The sequence below is a fragment of the Scardinius erythrophthalmus genome (assembly GCF_964197995.2).
Source record: "Scardinius erythrophthalmus genome assembly, chromosome: 16".
NCBI classification, from domain to species: Eukaryota; Metazoa; Chordata; class Actinopteri; order Cypriniformes; family Leuciscidae; genus Scardinius; species Scardinius erythrophthalmus.
Window position 1 is genome coordinate 37,554,640 of NC_138236.1, and position 22,748 is coordinate 37,577,387.

Here is a 22,748-nt window from a genome sequence, read left to right on the forward strand (position 1 = left end):
ACTCACCGGAGAAGACGGACAGATTGAAGAAAGTAGGCTAGTAGAAGGTTCGCTGAATATTACTTGATCTGGTTTGTTTAATAAATATTATTTTTTATTAAAGTGGACGTGCCTTTTGTGTTTAAGAGTAAAAGCTTTAAGGTAATAGTCTATTCGTGTCTCAGCCGCGAAGCTGAGCTCCTATGTTCAGCCTATAGACTGTAAAAAATAGGTTCAGCCTCACTCTGTGCGAGCTGCACAGAGCGGCTGAAATTATAGTGTCTGTCAGTTATTATAATACATATGACAGAAACAATTGTCTAAATTATGTTACATATTCCTCAAAAGTTCTTGTCATGATATCACTAGTTGACAACATAGTACTATTTTCGGAAATCATAGGCTATGATATTGCGCAGGTGCACGTGATGCAACGCTGTCAGAGCCGACAGCCGACAGACTCGTGTGTCAGACTCATTTCAGTGCAAATTAATTACGTCAAAAACGATTTAATACTGCAAATAGCCTATTTGTTTTTTTATGTTTATTTATAATTCATTTAGGCAGACAACAAAGCTACCAAGTACTGCGCACAGTGCGCAGCTAATTAATTTAACGTTTTTTTTCTAACGTCATTTTTTGTCGATTTTAGTCTTAAAACTTAAAACTTCAGGACTTCAGTCGACCAAGATTTTTGGTTGAGTACAGCCCTACTGCCAATCTATGATGATGCCACAACAACAGACCGACCTGCAGCAAAGTGTTAACTTCAAATAGTGCTTCAGCTGTTGTCTCAAAACACTGTTAAAACCACACAGAACTGAATTACAGTCAAGTCTAGTTGATGCAGACGGCCTAAAACCCTGCTCTGTTTTATGGACTTTTAATTTGTATTTCACTGTTTTCCTGTGTTCTGTTTCTTCTTTCCCCATTTTCCCACTTCTTTTCCGTTTTCTAGGTTACTGATTATGCCCTTGTTTGTTGCCATGGTGACTGATTGCTTTGTGCACCTGTTACTTGTTCAGTTTGTTTTCTCCTGCAAATTTAAGCCCTCAGTTTTTCTTCTCACTGACTGGTATTGTATTTACGTTAGTGAAGCTGTTATGTTGTTTCGTGCTTTCTAGATTGCCTTCTTCCTCTTGTAAATAAACAATAACTCCTCGTCCCTTGGCTGCAACACAGTAACAATATAAAAAAGTAATACATTTTTTAAAAATAAAACAATCGCACACACAAAAAATGCTTTAAACTCTATTGCTCTTTTCAACCATTTGTTAACGATCACAGTTAAACATTATAATATTAATACATCACTGAGCTATTATCTTGACATTTCATTAACAAACATGTCAGTTAATTACACAGCAATCCACGCACTCAGTTGACCACCTGATGACCACATGATGCTGCAGTACTCGATCTCTCTGAATACATACTGGACAAGCTTCATCCTGGAAGCTTAAGCTTGCTCTGCATTTATTTATTTTTTGCATATTTTTATCATTGAACTCTTAACTGTATTATCTTTTATAGTTTAAAAAAAATCTAACTTTCTAAATTGAATATTCATGGTCTAGAGCCCCAAAAATCATCTCATTCTCTTTAAATATTTGCAGCATTACTCACAATGCTCATGATGTATTTGGCCTCTGGCTGGCATAGCCCTTTGACAATACACACACACACACACACACACACACTATACACATTTGTGGCTGTGAAGTATTTCTCACGTTAGCCTTGGGAGTCATGCATATACTCACCCAAAAAAAAAAAAAAAAAGTCTGTCATGAGCATCTCATGTGCAAGGCTGTGTAGCCTGAGCATTCATTTACTGACAACACCATTGGCATGTTTAAATTTTTAAACTCATTTTGGGATATCACATTTTTAAAATGTTCACAAAAAAAAAAACTTATGTGGTCAATTGAGTCGGATAAATGTTTTATCCGATAAGAAAACGTGCATAAATTATGAATGAATGACATTTACTAAATAAATTCATCGAGGTGCAACAAAAAACTCATGTCACTTTGTGATGGGGCGACATAACTGGACCAACCAGCGGACCGATTATGTTGCACAGTATCTGAAATGTTGTCTTGGTCATTCTGAAATGCCTTAGCCAAAGTGTCTAAGTGGTTCAGTATAACTACCTCCCAGAACAGTCTTACACGACTGCGTCCACAAACAGCAGGCATCCGCCTCAGAAAGCAATTTAACATGACTGCGTTTATTGCGTTTCGTCTGCGCTGTGAAAAATATAATATCACAAAAATATTTTCAACATGTTTTCAACATGTGCACCAATAATGTGACTATTTCCAATGATGAGAGTGAGGACTTAAGGGCAGTAAGATGTTAACATGACACGAGCAAACCTCTTCACTCCCGATCACGGCATTTTCAGAAGACTGACTATTTTTTTACCATCACCACCTTTATTCACATATCCCAATGTACAGCACAAATGATGGACATGATTAGTTACAAGCTCTTTATTCTATTCTATTCTATTCTATTCTGTTCTATTCTATTCTATTCTATTCTATTCTATTCTATTCTATTCTATTCTATTCTATTCTATTCTATTCTTTCTATAAGACTTACAAGAACCAACAGTGAAATGTCTCTTGACTCGCCAAGTTTGCGTGTGTGTGCTTAGGTGGTGTGTTTTCACAGTCAGGGAAATTCTGGAAACTCCCAGCTGCTGAAAATTAATTAAAAAGTTCATTTCCATAGTCACATTATTATTATTATTATTATTTCTGGTTGACTGCTTTTCAATGTTAGTTTTGTAAATTAATTCTGTAAATTAATACTGTATATAGGCACAGTGAGGTGCTCCATATGCCATACTGGATATTTTTAAACGGATATTTTTTGACCTGTGGGGATGTTCATGGCTCTATCACAGCTGATGTTTATCATTCGTGTCTTGATGAAATGCACCAGGTTATTCCCATGTGCTGCATGTCATATTTCCTTCATGATTATCTGACAGTTAAAGCTTAGTGGGGTCACATGAGAAGTGCTTCATGTGTCAATATTAAGTGATTTTGACAACACAAAGGTTTCAGCTTGACATAAATATGTTATCCTCACTCTTCATGAACAGCTTTGAGAGATTAGCATGCCTCACCTGTTGTACATTTAGTGTTAAACATCAGAAAATACTTTTTTTTTTTTTTTTGGTCCTCCCCCTTTATGTGTTGGTCCTGGAGCAAAATTCCATTCAAATAAACACAGTCCTCAAATGTGGATCAAGTTTTGGCTGGTTAGCTCTGGCAGTCAAACCTGCTGGTAGATTTTGTAACTCACCATTATTTGGGGAAAATCATCTTTCTCCATTGACGACCATTAGCAGTTACTGCAATAAACGACCCCAGAGTCACGTTTTTATCCAGAGCCCCTTTCATGGATGTAGGGAAACCTCCCTGCCAGACCTCCACACTTTAACAATTCATAAAAGTGTTGAAAGCAATCTGATCCGAGAAGATTAAATCTCCCAGCACAAGGCAGGGGAGGACGTGCGAACGAGGTGCAAAAGGAAAATGCATCCGAGGTAACGCTCACATCGGCGCACACAGGGGAAAAGCAGCTGTTAAAGTGTTTAGCTTTGATTTCATTCAGGAGTGACATAATTGATTTTAATGAGATGTGCATAGAGTGAAGTGGTTGTATTGCTCAATCATTTGCCAGTCTGCCTGTTGGGCTCTGCTATACAAATGTACAGCTTTCTCCAACATCCACAATTCTCCAGCTCAGTCTCTCTCTTTCTTGCCTTTTTTATCTCTCTGTATTGCTAAATGTTAGTAAAATGGCATCGGGGTGCATTTCCCATACAACGACGTAACTCGCTGCTTAACTACCATACGATGCATCTTTGAAGAAATCAACTAGATAGTCACGACTGTTTGAAACCGTATCGTTGCGCATGTGTCATTTTGCAGGTAATAAGTACACTTAAGTAATCCGGTATGAGATTATTTCTTTTCAAGATTTTGCTATAAAGTAGAGATATGGCATCTGAGGATAATTCTCATTTGCTTTTCCCCCCCAGATTCAATCACAGGATCATAGTACACACATGCACACTCTTCAAAAATAGTGCTTCAAATCACTGTGCTTCTAACCGCAGGTCGAGAGCTGTCGTTCCAGCCACACAACTTTGCAATGCTGTTTGCGAATGTCCGTTGAAACTATGGTTTTGGGAAAAAACTAACTCGTTGAACTACTGTATGCTGATAATGACGGAACTTGTGACCATAGTTGACTAAAAATGCTTTTGAGAAAAGCACTCCTTGCTCAGTCCAGTGCTCATTTTCAAAGAGACTGCAGATTGCAGTCTATATATGCCGTAAATTGTGCACAAAACAGATTATGAAGTGGAGTTTATAGAGTCCATAAGGAAATATTGCTTTGATTATTTTGTTTGACCGCTCCATTTAATTGACATATCTTTATATAACATTTTATTTACATGCTTGCAATAAATCAGTATGATGTTAGTGATGCCCAACAACTCTCAACCACATTAAAAAAACACATTATATTTTTTTAAATATATATACTATATATATATATTTGACCACTACAAAGTGACTTCATTGACAACGGTTCTCACTGTAAACCCTAACGCTCAAAATAATTTAATTGGTTTGAGTAGGACAAACTTAAATTAAACTAATTAGTTCAGTCAAATGAACTTTTATGAGTATTTAGCACTTTCTTTTTCTTTCAAGGTCACATAACTGATATATTTTAAGTATACTGAACTGTTGAATGTTTTGTTATGCTAATTTAGAAGAATTTCTGTTAATGTTGAATTTACCATCATGGTGACAAGTGGTGCATGCGGCTTGGTTTGAGTATGATAAAAGCTTTATATTTATGGTTTAGCTGTTCCAGAACTAATGCAGATATCTTATACTCTACAGTCGTTAAGATAAGGGATGCTGACGATTAATCGATGATCGATTAATTGTCGATAATAATTTAATTGATAAAACTTTAGCAGGGTCATCATTAGAGTGTGTTGTTTTGAGGTGAATGCGGCTCATGCGCAAAACACGTGCAGCAGAAACTTGAGGAAAAAACTAAACGAGCGTGCCGTAGTTATGTATTCTAAGTGTATTAATGTCTTTAAGCCATGCCATGGATTAGATAGGCTAGCTGTTTATTTCAAAACATAATTAACCAAGGGTCCAAAATAACCTCGAAACAAGTGATTATACTGAACACTGAACAGACTTGTGTAAATGCCAAGTTCACAGAATAAATAGTATTCGACTGGTCTCTACCTAACCACCCTACCCGAGATCCAGTTTCCATTGGTTGAACTTTCAAATGACTTTGGAAAAACAATGCATCATGAACAATGCTACGATCGGATCCCGGAAGTCGTATAGCTTTAGCCAAGCAGAATGTCATTGTCACTCCTTGATCTACGCATTTTCTTATGTTGTGTTGGGGCTCGTTCGAGACCACCTGCACTAAATAAAGATATGTGATCTACTGGTTTACTAATGTTTTGCCAAGTTACCAAAAAAAAAAAAAAGGCATCATGTGTATACTGTTTACATGTGCACTTTTTCATACAAATACTTGGTATAGTTTGTTTTTTAACTGAAACAAATATGCTGCTTGTATTCTGCTTGAGTCTTTTTCAAGTCTATCTGTTATGAACTATGATTTTACAGATCACATTTTCATGTAAAGCAGTTATATTTCACGATATGTAAATCAAGCACTTATAATGTGTAAGTAAATTTAAAAGCACTTAGTGATGGTCATATTCCCTATATTCACTGTAAGCCCAAGGATATTTTGTGTTGGTTGAGCAAGTGATTGTTAAGTAACATGATAACTTAGTATCCGGCCCCCCAGGCTCCGGATGTAAGAGGTTATGGTTAACGATTAATTGATCGTTAATTTAAACAACGACTGATAATGGGAATTCATGTAAATTGACATCCCTAGCTACCATGTTTTACAAGTCTTTACCAGTTTCTCATTTTCAGTGTACATTTATGGGCTGACTGCTGTGCTTTGGTATAGAGTAAGGCATGCCGACAGATCCATAAAGCTTTGATGAAAATCTGAAGAAAACAAAGCATGACTCCCAGGAGAGACCACATGCACCCTGGGCTTTGATTCCCCCCCGCTCCATCACACAAAGCTGCGCTAATACACACACACAGGCGGGTAATAGGAGTGTTCATTTCGTATTCAGGTGGAGGCCCTATCTTCTGTTTGTCTGATGTTATTACTTATTTATTATTCACAATGCATAAGCCGGGCTCATTGACGTAGGTTGCCTCACTGGTGGGCCGGGTGACTTAGGATAATGTGTATTCTCCACAGATAGGCGGCAGGGACCCAGTCTCGGCTGTTCCCTTTTAATGGCCCAGCCGGATGCCAAAAAGAGGGGGATGGCGATCGGTCATGTGAATTCATGGCACGTTCCTTCCTGACAACACCTCGTCCCGTGTCTCATCTCCCTCCAAGACCAGTGGCTGCCACTTTGCGCTCCCTTCGCATCCTGATTGATTGACAGGCGTGGAATGGCGGACAAGTGATTATGAAGCCGATCTGTGTGTTAGTGTAGGAAGAGGTAGGAGGGTGATTGACAGCTTTGTGGTGGTGTGAAACAGCCACAAGCCTAACTTTACACACACACACACACACACACACACACACACACACACACACACACACACACACACACACACACACACACACACACACACACACACACACACACACACACACACACACACACACACACACACACACACACACACACACACAGCAGCCTTGAGTCATTTTGACCAGCAGCTGGTGACTGAAACCCTGGGCCTAAAGCGGACTGTTGTTCTCCCAAGGCGTCTTCACACCCATTCACTTTCATCAACACTCGCTCATGGACAGATTATTAATATCATAGTGGTTGTTTCCTCCCCTCGGTCATCAGGGAACCTTGTCGGAGGTTATACCAGCTAGCAGTGAGTCGGCGGTATACATGGCTCACTCTATAATTGGCGGTGCATTTCACATCAACAAAAGAGTACAATATGTTTTCTCAATAAAATGACTATTGGTTTCATTTCATCAGTGTAACATATCTGCTAGTTGCCAAGCTTTAAACACCGTCTGGATTATACAGGGGAAAGGATGGTTTCTTTCCCGGTGAACTTGTCAGCTGTAATTCAAGCTGTATTCTGTCCCTCTAATCCTAAAACTGTGCCTAAACACAACCCTCACAGAAAACTTTCTGCATTTGTAGATTTCCAAAAACATCACTCAAGCCTTATTCGGATGGGATTAGTTTAACATGGAGAGGTGGGGTAAAGTAATAATTACCAGAGCTTCTCAGTGATTTTAGTTCCGTCCGAACGCGCTATTTCAGTAATCGTGACGGACAATGTCAGTAAAGATTACGGCAACATTTACCTTCTGTAAAAAGGTCCGGAAAAATGACCTCAGGTAATACTAATCCTGTGCGAATGGACCTGCTGTAAATATGTTTGTAAATGTTACGTAATTTTTAATTTTTTAATTTTTTATTTCAAATTCCTGTTGTATTGGAGGCGCTTGAAAAAAACATTCAGTTGCGATCTAGGTGGTGGGACAAGTCTGTGGCAAAACTCAGGTGTTACAGACTATATAAATATTACAGACTACCTGTGGTCAAATTACTTTACTCCATCTGCCCTTGTAAAACTAATCCCGTCCAAATAGGGCTTTAGTATGATAAGCTGTTTTCCTCATGGTAACCAAATATTTTTTGCCACAAGGACAAGGATTTCAGATATTGCCATCTTTGTGGAGACATTTTTCCTCATAACGTAGGGTTTACCACCACCACACACTGGTTTCCATGTTTTATGGAAAATTTCCATTGACATAATGGTTTAAATACTGTATTAACTGTATATTCTGTCCTCTAACCCTAAACCTACCCAATAACAGAAAACTTTCTGAATTTTTACATATCTTATAAATCATAGCCTACTAAGTGATGTTTTTTTCCTCATGAGGACCAAAAAAAAAAAAAAAAAAAACAGTTATCCATAAATCTTGTCAGAAATGCATAAAGTTAACATGACAGACTTGCTCTGTTCCAGCATCTATTGAGCTGCTCGCGGTCTCCTGCCTATAGCATCTGTTTGCTCTGAGACCATGACTGACTCATGACTGACTCGCAGTGCTTCAGGCAGAACATCAGTGTGTTAAATAATGCTCCTCACGCAAATCGTACAGGAGACGCTATTGATTCCAAATGAACTTGATGTTAGCGTTTTGCGAGCAACACAATATTCCCCCCCGTCATTTTGAAAGAAACATGTAATTTTGCCTGACAATTTGGCCCAAAGAAGATGCATCCTAAGAGCTACTTACCTTTTGGAGAAGTCTCTACATGATGCTGTAGCTTATGGTTTATACAATAATTTACGATTTGCTGTCACTCTTTAGACTTTTTGCACTATAATTCGAATGATTGTAATGACCACTAAAGCAACACTCACCTAGAAAATCACAGTTGTTCTCATTTGAGAAATGTCTTTTTACATTTCATCAGATTGAATGCATAGAGAATTTCTGCTCATACCTGGTTTCTTGATTTTGTATTTATATTTATACATTAACACACAAACATTATGACAATTATACATTTCTATTAAAACAACAAAAACATTTTGTATTGTAGTACATAGATAACTGCATTCGCTGACTATTTAGATTCATATTTGAATTTATTACGGTTTGTCACTGAGAAGCTGAGATCATTATTTCCAGATCATTAGTGTGTGTTTGTAGTGTAGAGAGAGTATGTGTGCATGGTTGCCAGGTTTGTTAAGTAAGTTGAAAAGTAAGTTGCTTAAGTTGCAAGGTTTGTTTAAATTAAGTAAAAATGCTATTTCGAAAATGTATATGATTGGGGGATTTTAACTCTTGATCTGGCAACCCCAAGCTTATAGGTATGCAAGATAATGAAAATATCAAATTAATGGAAGCTCATGGAAATATCAACAATAACAACAACAACAACAAAAAGGATAAATAACCAGCGGGCCAATATCACAGACGATTATGCATAATCTATTGAGAGAGAAATCATGATCAAGATTAATATACAATCGATACTATAATGGTTAACACTTTATTTCAATGGTCCACTTTCGACAGTCTACTAACTACTAGTAACTTTGCAACTACATGTCAACTAACTCTCATTAGAGTATTAGTAGACTGTCTGATTGATATCTGCTAACACTTTATTGTGATGCTCCTCAACAGAAAATATACGGACTATATAAGTAACTTTACAAGTACATGCCAACTTATTCTACTAACCCTAACCCTACCAGTCTACTAATACTCTAATGAGAGTTAGATGACATGTAGTTGCAAAGTTACTTATAGTTTGTAGAATATCTAAAGTGGATTATCGAAATAAAGTGTTACCCACATTCTTGATTGTTTGACATATGTCTCAATATACAATAAAGTTTTGTTTGAGAATTGGGGAACTAGTACTGTTTTCTAGTAAGTATTTTGAGCCTATGTTATGCATGAATGTAAAAGAGTAACAAAACTCACGAACTTGTGCAATTAAAATTATTAAAATTATTTCAAGTTGTAAGTTGAAATTTACATTTTTCAATTTGCACACACAGACATAATCCAAACACTGTTATTAATTCGAAGTTGCAGATGAATAGTCATGAACGTGATGTGTATTACATATTTTTACACTTCAATGCCATTTTGCAGTGCAACTTATCAATCTTAGCACCTTGACTTTTGATACGGCTTTGCAATACTGACTCATGCAGAACCGGCGCTGAGAGTGGGAATGAAGCCGTTTTATAGGTCGATGCCTGACCAATGAAATTTGTAGCACTATAATATTTATTGAGCAAGTTCTAAAATTCAAATCTATAATCTCTTGGGTTTTGCTACTTTTTTACCTTCATAGTTATGGGTGTTTGTCCTCAATTATTGGTCTTATTGCGGTCAGCCTGTAATCTTCAGCCATGCTGATTTATTTCCCTGCAAACATACAAATAGGCTTGTGTGAAGCTGCAGTATTATTAGGCCAGAGCCATCTTTAGCCACAACCTTGCGGCAGACAATCAGAGACAAAAGCTGGAAAATGACAGGTTTGGCTATGATTTATTTGAAAGGATAGCAATTTCTGAAGCCCCCTCAGGCATGATTTCCATACCGGCCCAGTGTGAGAGGTGTTGTGATTGCTTCTCAATCATCCAAGGCAAACACTAATTACATTTTATTTTGGTCTGTGGAATGAGAGGTCTCCGGTATAGAGGGCTGTGTGTTGGTGTGGCAGAAAGCTGAAGGCTACTCGGACACTTTCTCATTCTCTGTGATTGGTCGTTGAGTTGAAAACACTGAAGTTTTAACCTGCTTTTAAAGGCTCGATTAATTATCACTGGAGAGCCTCAGGTGTTCTGCTGATGGCCGATTGACCCGTGTGTGTGTGTGTGTGTTTCCAGACAGATGCTGCCCTGATGTATGACGCGGTACATGTGGTGGCCGTGGCCGTCCAGCAGTCTCCTCAAATCACCGTCAGTTCACTGCAGTGTAACCGCCACAAGCCCTGGCGCTTCGGCAACCGCTTCATGGCGCTCATCAAAGAGGTACTGCTCATCACACTGGTCATTTAGACTTTAATCTAAACAGTCTTACAGTGTAATTACACAAATAAGTACTATCAATATTAATAGTAATATTAATTAATGGCATATACTTAATATAAGGAGACATTAAATTGATCAAAAGAGACAGTAAAATTGGTTACACTTTATTTTAAGGTGTCATTTTTACAGTGTAATTATACATTTAATTACTGAGTAATAATAATTAACTACATGTACTTACTATAGGGTTAGGGTAGGATTAGGTTTTGGTTTAGGGTTAATTACATGTACTTATATGCAAAATTTACTGTTATGGTAAGTACATGTAACACAGTATGTAACAAGGATACTGTAAAATAAAGTGTTTACAAATAATTATATTTTTAGTTAATGAACTTTCTATTCATTAACGTTTTCAACATTGATAATAATAAGAAATTCTTCTTTGGCACCCAAGCAGGATCAGGGCTTTCATAGCGACCATTTTAGTTGCATTTAGGACTGAAATATTACTGAATGCACTGTGAAAATAAATTCAGCCGCACCGAGGCGATTGACCTAATCGATGGATTGTAGTACAGTATAATACAACCGTGATAACAGCCAAAACTCCCAAACTGCATCTAAACTGTGCAACAGTTGTTCAGCACTGGTTTTCATGCCTTCAGTCAACTGAGCAAGTGTGACAAAGTTGTGCAATGGACTTCACTTCAGAGTTTGAACATTGGAATTATGCTTGTGAAATAGGTTTACATGAGCTTCTGTTGTTTCTTTACCAATAGATTAACTGAAAATATTACATTTGGATTATCGGAAGCGGGGTATTAATGGGGGCTTGGGGCAAAAATGACACCAAAATAATAAAAATGTCACCAAAATTCGAGATATGGGGAAAAAAAGGCCCCATAATGAGTTCTTGTTTTTAATATTAATAAAATAGTTGATCAATATCACATGAACAAGACTGTCAGAACTATATTAAATGTGATACTGGTTTTATACAACTCTTCAATAAACAATTTACATTTTTGAGACACTTTTGTCTGCTTTTTGCACTTTTCCAATTAAATTAGTTCCAAACAAAGCCACCATTGCGCAACAGTGGTGTTTCATTACTGAATGAATCAGCCATTTTCACTAATCGACTGAACGACTGATTCAATGACTCACTCATTAAGACAATGACTTGTCACCACCTACTGGCATTTTTTTTTTCATATTTAAAAGTATAATTTCATTTTTTTCCCATCATTTCATATTTTATATTCAAAACATTGAAACATTAATTGTATTCATGTCACCTCTCAGCTGCATTAAAAATTTCAGATGCACTTCAGATGCAGCTTTTCTGCCACTTCTGCAGTGCTAAGATGGATTATGTTGGTACTGATTTCATTTGAGTGGTACCAGCCTGATCATGTCTTATTCTAATTGAACTTATTGTTTAAATAACTTTTTTTAAAACAAAAGTATACATTTAAATTCAAGAATTTGTCATCAAAGATGGTGAATACATTTAATAAGGTTAGGAAAAAAGTCTGCACTAAGGTGCACTTAAAAGTCCCCGGATATATTAGAAACGATAATATATACACTATACGTGTGAAATATGCACGATTCAGCGCCATAAACCCTCGTGCCGGGTTGCGCCTATGGATGATATCATGTAGCCTATCCAGAGATATTGTCAAAACAAGCATCAGCTATCAATATCAAGAAGATTTAGCATTTCCAATTTATATATTAAATTATTAGTAGGCTAGTATTATTGTATTATTATTAATAATAATAGGGAAGGCCTAGCTTTTATAATTAAAGTGATAGGCTATTCTAATTAAATTGCCACGCAACAATTTCATAGCGCATCACCGCATAACCAACGCACTGTGAGGATAATAAAGTATTACATAGAAGCTAACTTCTCCTCATTAAAAATTGTCTAAAACATTTAGGTCGATTACAATGAATTATATACATATAATTAATTATTAACAGTCTATAATATGTCCGAACACTGCAATAATTCAGCAGTGAAAATTTTTTAACAATAAAAGCGGCAAAGTGTACATCGCAGGTGGCTTGGAAGAAGTGATGGTTAATCCATTTTGCAACACGATCTGGAGGTAAGCAACAGTAATTTGCTTTGAACTACAGAACTTAAAGACCTCCCTTTTTTTTTTTTTTTTTTTTTGCTGCAGATGAAACTGTTTTCGCGCAGGCGCAGTGAGGGAAAAAACACTGAGTTTAGGGCAATCGGTTTGTAGCTCTGCTTCAACTGTGCGATATAGTCACGAGGAGCGACCAAAATTTCTAACATGCCAGAAATTCATCCGACCATCCGATTGCCGGTCGTGACAGGTTAATCGCCTCTCGTTTCCCACTGTACACTGCACGACAAACGACGCACGACAAAGCTGAAAATCGGCCCGACCCGAAAAACAGTCGCACGAGTCAGAATTCAGCTCAAAATCGGACGGAAATCGCACAGTGTATGCCCGCCTTTACACAACATCAGACTACAGGAAACAATACTTGACCAAGACACATTTGCAAACATGAGGGCTTAAATACACAGACTAATGACAAGACAAGGAACACTTGTGAACAATGAACAGACGATTAATCAATGACAAGACACATGGCAGGATCACATGACAAATAGGGAATCACACGGCAAGACACAGAAACATGACAATGACATGAAACGTGACCAAGACAAGACCAAATCTTGACAGATCCCCAACAAAAGAAAAAATGTTCAAGAAGGGTGGTGGAGCGGTGGTGGTCTCGGGGGAGGGGTGGTGGTCTCAGGGGAAGGATGGTGGGCCAGGCCCGTGCAGGGGGACAGGACAGGATTCGTGGCATGGCGTGAATAGGCCTGGGTCATGGCATGGCATGGGCAGGTCTGGGTCGTGGCGTGGGTGCCACGCCACGCCCCAAAAAAAGTTTTTCTTGGGGGCAGCTATGGGATAATGGGCTGGAATAGATACCAGCTCAGGAACAGACATGACGTGAAAAGTCTCAGGCTCAGGCTCGGCAGGCCTGACGTGAAGTACAAATGTGTGCACCACCCACACACACCACATGGTTGTGGCCATAATGGTTAGTGTAGCTGTCACGGAGGGCTCAGGCTTAGCAGCAGCCAAATCTGCTGAAGGCTCAGGTTCAGGCGTGGCGGCGGCCATCTTGTCCAGAGACACAGGCTTAGCGGCAGACGTGGCGTGAACAGACTCAGACTTGGCCGGCATGACGTGAAGAGACTCAGGCTTGACAGGCATGACGTGAAGAGGCTCAGGCTTGACAGGCATGACGTGAAGAGGCTCAGGCTTGACAGGCATGACGTGAAGAGGCTCAGGCTTGATAGGCATGACAGGCATGACAGGCATGACGTGAAGAGACTCAGGCTTGACAGGCATGACGTGAAGAGGCTCAGGCTTGACAGGCATGACGTGAAGAGGCTCAGGCTTGACAGGCATGACGTGAAGAGACTCAGGCTTGACAGGCATGACGTGAAGAGACTCAGGCTTGACAGGCATGACGTGAAGAGGCTCAGGCTTGACAGGCATGACGTGAAGAGGCTCAGGCTTGATAGGCATGACGTGAAGAGGCTCAGGCTTGACAGGCATGACGTGAAGAGGCTCAGGCTTGATAGGCATGACAGGCATGACGTGAAGAGACTCAGGCTTGATAGGCATGACAGGCATGACAGGCATGACTTGAAGAGGCTCAGGCTTGATAGGCATGACAGGCATGACGTGAAGAGGCTCAGGCTTGATAGGCATGACAGGCATGACGTGAAGAGACTCAGGCTTGACAGGCGTGACGTAAAGAGACTCAGGCTTGACAGGCATGATGTGAAGAGACTCAGGCGTGACAGGCATGATGTGAAGAGACTCAGACTTGGCAGACATGACGTGAAGAGACTCAGACCTGGCAGACATGGCGTGAAGTGGTTCAGGCTTGACAGGCATGACAGGCATGACGTGAAGAGACTCAGGCTTGACAGGCATGACGTGAAGAGGCTCAGGCTTGACAGGCATGACGTGAAGAGGCTCAGGCTTGACAGGCATGACGTGAAGAGACTCAGGCTTGACAGGCATGACGTGAAGAGACTCAGGCTTGACAGGCATGACGTGAAGAGGCTCAGGCTTGACAGGCATGACGTGAAGAGGCTCAGGCTTGATAGGCATGACGTGAAGAGGCTCAGGCTTGACAGGCATGACGTGAAGAGGCTCAGGCTTGATAGGCATGACAGGCATGACGTGAAGAGACTCAGGCTTGATAGGCATGACAGGCATGACAGGCATGACGTGAAGAGGCTCAGGCTTGATAGGCATGACAGGCATGACGTGAAGAGGCTCAGGCTTGATAGGCATGACAGGCATGACGTGAAGAGACTCAGGCTTGACAGGCGTGACGTAAAGAGACTCAGGCTTGACAGGCATGATGTGAAGAGACTCAGGCGTGACAGGCATGATGTGAAGAGACTCAGACTTGGCAGACATGACGTGAAGAGACTCAGACCTGGCAGACATGGCGTGAAGTGGTTCAGGCTTGGCAGGCATGATGTGAAGTGGCTCAGGCTTGGCAGATACTGCGGGTTTGTGGGGCTCCTACTCAAAACCAACAGTAAATGAGGAACCGCTCAATAATAGGGCATAGTCCATGTATTGTGCCAGAGACCAATGCATTTTCCCCCCAGGCAGCTGGGAGCAAACAGGCTCATTCAAACCCACCCTAAAAATGTCCTTGAAGGCCACATAATTAAAGTCCAACAGGTGAGAAAGTTCACAAAACTCTGGCACATAATCCTCAATGGTGAGGTTGTCTTGACGAAGACAAAGGAGGGCAACTGCTGGGTTCATAGTAAAGGTCAAGTATTCTGTAAAGGGATTCCACTGGAGGCAAGTTATAAAGAACCCAAGTGCAGTTTATTACAAATAAAACAAAACAAAACATGAAACAAAAACATGGCGTGGCATGACAACAAAAACCAAGGCATGAACATGAACTTGCACAACATCAGACTACAGGAAACAATACTTGACCAAGACACATGGCAAACATGAGGGCTTAAATACACAAATTAATGACTAGACAAGGGACACCTGTGAACAATGAACAGACGATTAACCAATGACAAGACACATGGCAGGATCACATGACAAGACACAGAAGACAATGACAATGACATGAAACGTGACCAAGACAAGACCAAATCGTGAAAAATACACAGGGAACAGGAATTTAATAACTTCAAAATAAAAGACTTGATCCAAAAACACTGAAAACTTCATGACAAAAATATATCTGATTAGAAGGTGCTCCTAATTTGTGTCTGTGCTCTTCACTGCGGTTTAAGTGCCTGGCTGGTGAAAATTCAGCATTGATCAACGGAATAAATTGCATTTTAAAATATATAAAAATAAAAAACAGGTATTTTTAATTGTTTCACAATATATATTTTCGGTATTTTTAATCAAATAAATGCAGAATACTTGTTTCGAAAACATCTCACCGACTCCAAACGTTTGAACAGTAGTGTACATGCAACATATAAAGTGTCCAACGAATTTTACGAGGTGGCTAATTCTTACAAATTCATACGACCTCACTCGTACTAATTTGTATGTTTTTTAATCATACTTATTTTACGAGTTGCCCAATTCGTATGAATTCATACGAATGACCTACCCATGACCCCACCCCTAAACCTAACCGTCACTGGGGTTTAGACAAATCGTACGAATTCATACGAGTGAGGTCGTATGAATTTGTACGAATCAGCCACATTTTACTCACTCGTGCGAATTGGTCTTGAGAAAGTGTCGCTCAGGGGTGCGTTTCCCGAACAACGACGTAACTCGCTGCTTAACTACCATAGTACGATGTATCATTGAAGAAATCAACTAGCCAGTCACGACTGTTTCCTGAAACCGTATTGTCGCTAAGTGGTCGTTCAACCACGTTGGTTAATGACGTCACGCACGTGGTGGAGTAAAAACTTTTAATTAATCTGTTTGAGATCGAATTAAAGCTGGATGTTTTGCTATAAATTACGAACATGGCATCTGAGGACTATTTCTCATTTTTCTCAGTTATTTTGCTTTATTTCCAGATTCAATCATAGGCTCGTTCTTACACTAGAGCTCGTTCACACATGCGCACTCTTCAAAAATGATTCTTTGAATGTCTTGACAAACTAAACGACGTAAATGACATTTTTATGTATTCTAAATAAAAGACAGGTTGTACTGAATGTCAGCTTGCTATTTTGCTCAAGATAAGGATTTATTAAGTCCACGTTATGCAAACTAGAAACTCTTCTTCTAACCACAGGTCGAGATCTGTCGTTCCAACTACACAACTTTTTGATGCTGTTTGCGAATGTTCGTTAGAACGATGGTTTCGGGAAACACTGACTTCATTGAACTATGCAAATAACGACGGAACTTGCGAACATAGTTGGCTAATGATGCTTTTGGGAACTCTGACTCTGAGTGCTGTGTTTCAGAGGTGCGGCAGATGACCATAATCTGACATAGTTTAGAGACTCACAGCAGTTCTCCACCACTGTGATCCAGGCACCACAATCCACTCTATAAAATGCTGAAAATGCTCTCATCTTCACAGCGTTTCTGAATATATTCCTGGTCATAATGTTTTTGCCATTGTTTAATACATTATTGATGCCATGATCAATAGAAAATGTGCTTTAAATTAAACTTTCAGCAAGTGTTAATGATGTTAATTGCACCAGACAAATTACTTTTATGAATAAAGTGGTTTATCTTTTACAAGCGTTTGCTTGTTTCTGACCTGGAATAGCACTCCGTGAGAGCACTGCCGTGCATAAGACAGCAAATTTATCTTAATCTAATGGAAATGATTCTTCTCCGTGCTATTTTCAGGAAAACTAGGACGGCTAATCTGAACTCTCCTGTCATTCTGCTGCCTATATTTAGACAGACTAAAAACCCTTCTTTTATTTGCTGTGCATGATATCTTAACCAGCCAGCTAAGACCAAAGGCAAAGTGAGGGAGATATAAATACATTAAAGCAGGTGGTCTGCTCTTCGTAAGCCAGTGACTCAAATCTGTGCTAGTGATGACCCCGCTCCAGACCCCCTGCCCTCCTCTGGATCTGCTTTGTCTAGACTACAAGTAGAGCCTGGGGCTGCGGAAAGACTGGTGAAGCTGTGCCGAGGTTTTTGTTGGAAATGATAATTAGAGGGCTGCTTAGTCTGATGACATTTCACCGTCTTTGAAAATGCCAGAGCACTAATCAAGATGGATACCTGGTACTGACCTAAAAACCGATCCATCGTTTACAGTATATGCACTGTGGGGACTAAAAACTTTCTGATGCATTGCAGCAGTGAATCATGCACGTACAAAAACACAAATCCATACTGCAACTGCACACTGATCCTCAACGTGATGACTCCGACTTCCAACCAGACGGAACTGGATTAATATTCTGAATGTTCTGATCCAATCTGACTTCTGACCTGTAATGCTGCCTGGATCATAATCATACGCTGGTCGCTCGTTGGCCAGAGGAGAACTGAGCGACTGAGCCTGGGTTCTCCCAAGGTTTTTTTCTCCATTATGTCACTGATGGAGTTTTAGTTCCTTTCCACTGTCGCCTTGGCTTTTGGCTTGCTTAGTTGGGGACATTTAATATTCAACAATATTATTGATCTGCCTTATTCAAGGTGGACGATGATGCAATTTTCTTCTAGAAACAAACTTTGTTGTATTATTTTCATGTTATCACTGTGAAGCTGCTTTGATACAATCTGTATTGTAAAAAGCGTTATATAAATAAAGGTGACTTGACTTGATTTGACTAGAAGACCGTAGAATTCTCATAGTACCATTGTATGATATCTTTTTTTTTTTTTTTTTTTTTTTTAATTACAGTGAATAGCAGAAATCACACTAATGTGACCTGTAATTTACAATCTGAGAGCAACTCGGGCTGCCTTTTAGATAGTCGTCCCTGTGAAAAAGAACTGATGCAGCTAAACATGAATGTGTGAATATATTATTGCATCCAACGCTTACAGGTGTTTCTTTTTGATCCTCCGGGAAATACTTTTTTAAAGCACATTTTACTCAATAGTTTATTTTGTTTTTCTACTAACAATATAATATAGTGGATATACAGTAAATGCATCACAGGAAAAAAAAAATGTTTTTTAAAAAATAATATATTTTAAGCTTATTTCACGTCTAGAATTTTATCTATCATAAATTCACATATTTTAAAATAATTGTCTTGCATAATTTGACAGAAATAATGAAAAAATTACTATTGCATTGATTTGGTTTTATTTTAGTATGAATTTGTTTTTGTTTATATATTTTCTGTATTAATTCAATTAATTTTAGTTAATGTTTTAGTAATTTTATTGTACGTTTCTGCTATTATTATTAGTTTTTTGACATATTTATTAGGGCTGGGATGAACCCATATGACGAAACCATATCATGCTTAAATCCCAATATATTTTTTTCATCAATGCTGTTTTAAGTTCATGCGTGAACAAAACTTGACTTAACATTATTTGTAGTGCCTGCCATAAAAAAATGCAATTAGCTTTGTTCCTTGTTACTTTTGAAATATGAAACAAAGTCTAAGTTTTAAAAGGGTCAATTTTATTATGAAATTCAAACAATAAATAAGGTTGTCGCTCTTTAATATGCCATGAAAGATAGTTGAAGTGTCACATGAACTGTTCATCTCTTCATCATTTCTAGACATGAATGAACATCACAAGCCTTGTTGAAATATACAGTACAACTTATTGAAATGTCTCAGTGATTAAATCGCAAAAGATGAGCTTGTAAACAATGACACATAATGTTACATTAACCTCAGAAAAGCCATTAACTGACCATAAATTCATTAGTTAGCTAGAAAAAATAACTCTAGAGAGGAACATTTTGATATTCTGATATGCACTATATTACATATTAATTATATTTGTACTTAACCAGTTTGAAGGCAAACGAGGGTAATTAATGATACACATCTGAACAGAATGACTTATGTCAGTAACCATAGTAACTCAAGCAAGGCGGGTAACTAGAACAAATGAAACATTTGAATGAGGATAAACAAACTAAAAGTCCATGAAAATGAAGCGGTACGGTACTGTACCGTACCGCTCAGTGGAAATGAGCCAAAAGATGACATAAACAGACTAATTATGACACCAACTGACATGGATCCTTGTGTAGTTTACAGCTTTAATTCAGAGATTTTTTTTTCCCTTGAGAAAAATGTGTTCCTGATACTGCATATGTATAAATGAATTGAAAAAATTTAACCGAGAATGCAATTAAATTGAATCGTAAGCTTGTGAGTCAAATTTGAATCATGAAATTTGTGTCAATGCCCAGACATAAAGTCTATATAGGTTTTAATAATTTTTATTTCACTTTTAGTTTTAGTTATCTTAGTACATCAAGTTAAACTCAATGGAAATGAGAAATGCTTCCTTGGCAACTAACTGAAATAAAACGTTTTTATTTTTATTTTTTAAACACATAAAAAAAAAAAAAAAACTTTTCAAAGTGTGAACCGTACATTCTGATGAATAATGTATATTCACTGCTTAGCCAGAAAGGAAGAATTCATTGGATGTTGCAGGTTGCTACAATGAATATTTTTCTTTAACCTCCAGGCCCACTGGGACGGCTTGACCGGACGGATAAATTTCAACAGGACCAACGGCCTGAGGACAGATTTCGATCTGGATGTGATCAGCCTAAGGGAAGAGGGACTAGAGAAGGTGCTGAATTCCTCTGGTTTCATATGTCCTTAGTTATGTACTTGCTGTCCTTCATAAGGACAAATGTGTGTACACCTGAAAATACACACACTTACCCAGCCACTTAATGACAGGCAATACAAATCCTCCTCCCCACACACACACACATATACAGAGAGCCTCTAACCTCCCAGTTCTCTTCCACATGTGTCTGCACCTTCATGAATAATTTATCCCATTAATAATAAGGCCCTCAGTAGCCCTTTAGCCTTATGAAGTCTGAATTAAACAGGTGATTTGCAATTACAAGCTACAGGCTGTGTGTTTTCTGAAGTACTTTGTTTTTTGATGGTTGAACGTGTGTGAACGACTGCACTTTGTCATCTTGTTTTGAGTTGTCAGTTCTCAAGAGGGTCCTCTGAAGTAAATGAGACGGGTTTGAGAAGGGAGGAATGGGATTGCAGTCCTTTGGTCCGCTGAAGCAATTCTCATTTACTCACTCTCTTTTTTCCATCTCTCCATTTTGCTCTCTTGTGCATGATAACATGGTCTTCACATCATCTAACCCTCTGTACAGATAATGTCCCAATGATTAAAGAACCCAGACAATATTCACTAAAACGTCTCGTTTAGGACTGCAACCCTGGTTCCCTGAGACGGGAATGAGACACTGCGTCTGAATGTTGACGTTATGCGAACGCTTCTGCGTGTCCCATGACAGATAGTCCCATGACAGATGGCAGTTGTAAAGGACTACCGGACCAAACATCTTCAGCTTCTTATAGGCTGAAGTAAGTCACTCCGAGGCATGCAGGAAGTATGACAAAGCAACGCAGCATCTTGTTCTCTTCTCAGGGAACCAGTTTTACAGTCGTAACTGAGATGTTCCCTTTCAAGGGAACTCAACGCTGCTTCAGAATGTTGGGAACATCCACACCCACTACGCCATACTGCACAAATGCCTGCCTAAAAGTTGTGAATTGTAACAAGCGTAAAACCTGAGTCTCAAGCACTTGAGAGCCTGTGGTAGATTCCACAACCAGGCTATAGAACCTGATGAAGGGGTATGGAGAGGACCAGCCGGCCAAATCACAAACATCTTGAAAGGAAACCCCTGATAACAATGCCTTAGAGGAAACCACACTCCTAGTAGAATGGGCTCTGATGACTTAGGACAAAGGAAAAATACGCGCCTCTTGAGCCACAGAAATTGCCTCAACAATCTATTTGCCTATGTGTTGTCCTAGGAGAAAAACGATCCTGAAGGAACTCCAGCACTGAACCAACCGGGCAGTTAACTGGGTCAAAATGAAGAGAGTTTCCTCTATAAGGCATATAGTTTCCTTGTGGAGGGAGTTCTAGAGTTAAGAATGGTCTCAACAACTTTAGTTGAGAGATCAGAGTTCAAGTGTTGATCCCCCTCAGGAGCTAAACCCTCTCTAGAACTACTGGGAGCAGAGCGATCAGGGGAAAAGTGCACAGGCATAGCCTTGTCCATGTCTGAAGCATGGCATCCAGCCCCAACGGAACTGGCTGTATGAGGGAGAAAAGAGCGGGCAGTGCGTTGTTTGCAAACAGTCCACTTCCGCCTGGCCGAACTACCTCTAATCAGCTGTTTCTGGAGTCTCCATTCTCCGGGCCGGATGTCTGCCTCCTGATTCAGGTGCTCAGGGATGTAAACAGCCCTCACCGAGAGCGTCTTTCCCTGCGCCCTGAGGAGTATCTGGTGCATAGAGATCACGACCGCAGACCCCCCAAGTGATTTATGAATGAGACTACCGATGTGTTGTAGGACATGAGGGAAGCATCAGACTTCTACGCATAACCCTGATGATGTGAAACCCCTTGGTCTTGAGTCATTACTGCTATGGTCTCATGTTTAGAAGGCCCAAAAGAATCACGTTGGACACGACTGCCGTGAGTCCCAACAGTCTCTGAAACAGTGACAGCTTAGCCTAGCCTGATCTTGCCTATGGCTGAGAGAATCGACTTGATACGAGCAGGAGACAGATGTGCCTGCATCGTAGTCGAGTCCCAAAATCTATTCTAGAAAAGTGGTTCTCTGTAATGGAGAATGCACATTCTTCTTTGAGTGTAGTCTAAACCCCAAGTACCTCAAGTGCCCAGACTGAGCTAGAATAAATCAGTCGTAAATGTGCTTGAGCATTTCCCTAGAATCGCAACAGAGCCAGAGCTGCATTCATGCACTCTGTGAAGGTGCTTGGTGACGAGGGTAGGCCGAACGGAATAACCTGATGATGGTAAGCTTTGCCCCCAAAAGCAAACCTGAAGAACTTCCTGTGTTGAGGAAGGATGGATT

The 22,748-nt window shown here is 39.4% G+C and overlaps 1 protein-coding gene across 1 annotated transcript in view; it reads left to right on the plus strand.

The window, feature by feature from the left end:
- Window positions 1-22,748, plus strand: part of grik2 (glutamate receptor, ionotropic, kainate 2) — a 229,396-nt gene that overhangs the window by 129,829 nt on the left and 76,819 nt on the right. The window contains exons 7-8 of the mRNA XM_081388117.1: window positions 10,503-10,646; window positions 20,342-20,449. Of these exons, the coding sequence (XP_081244243.1) occupies window positions 10,503-10,646; window positions 20,342-20,449 (252 nt within the window). The remainder of the gene's footprint in view (window positions 1-10,502; window positions 10,647-20,341; window positions 20,450-22,748) is intronic.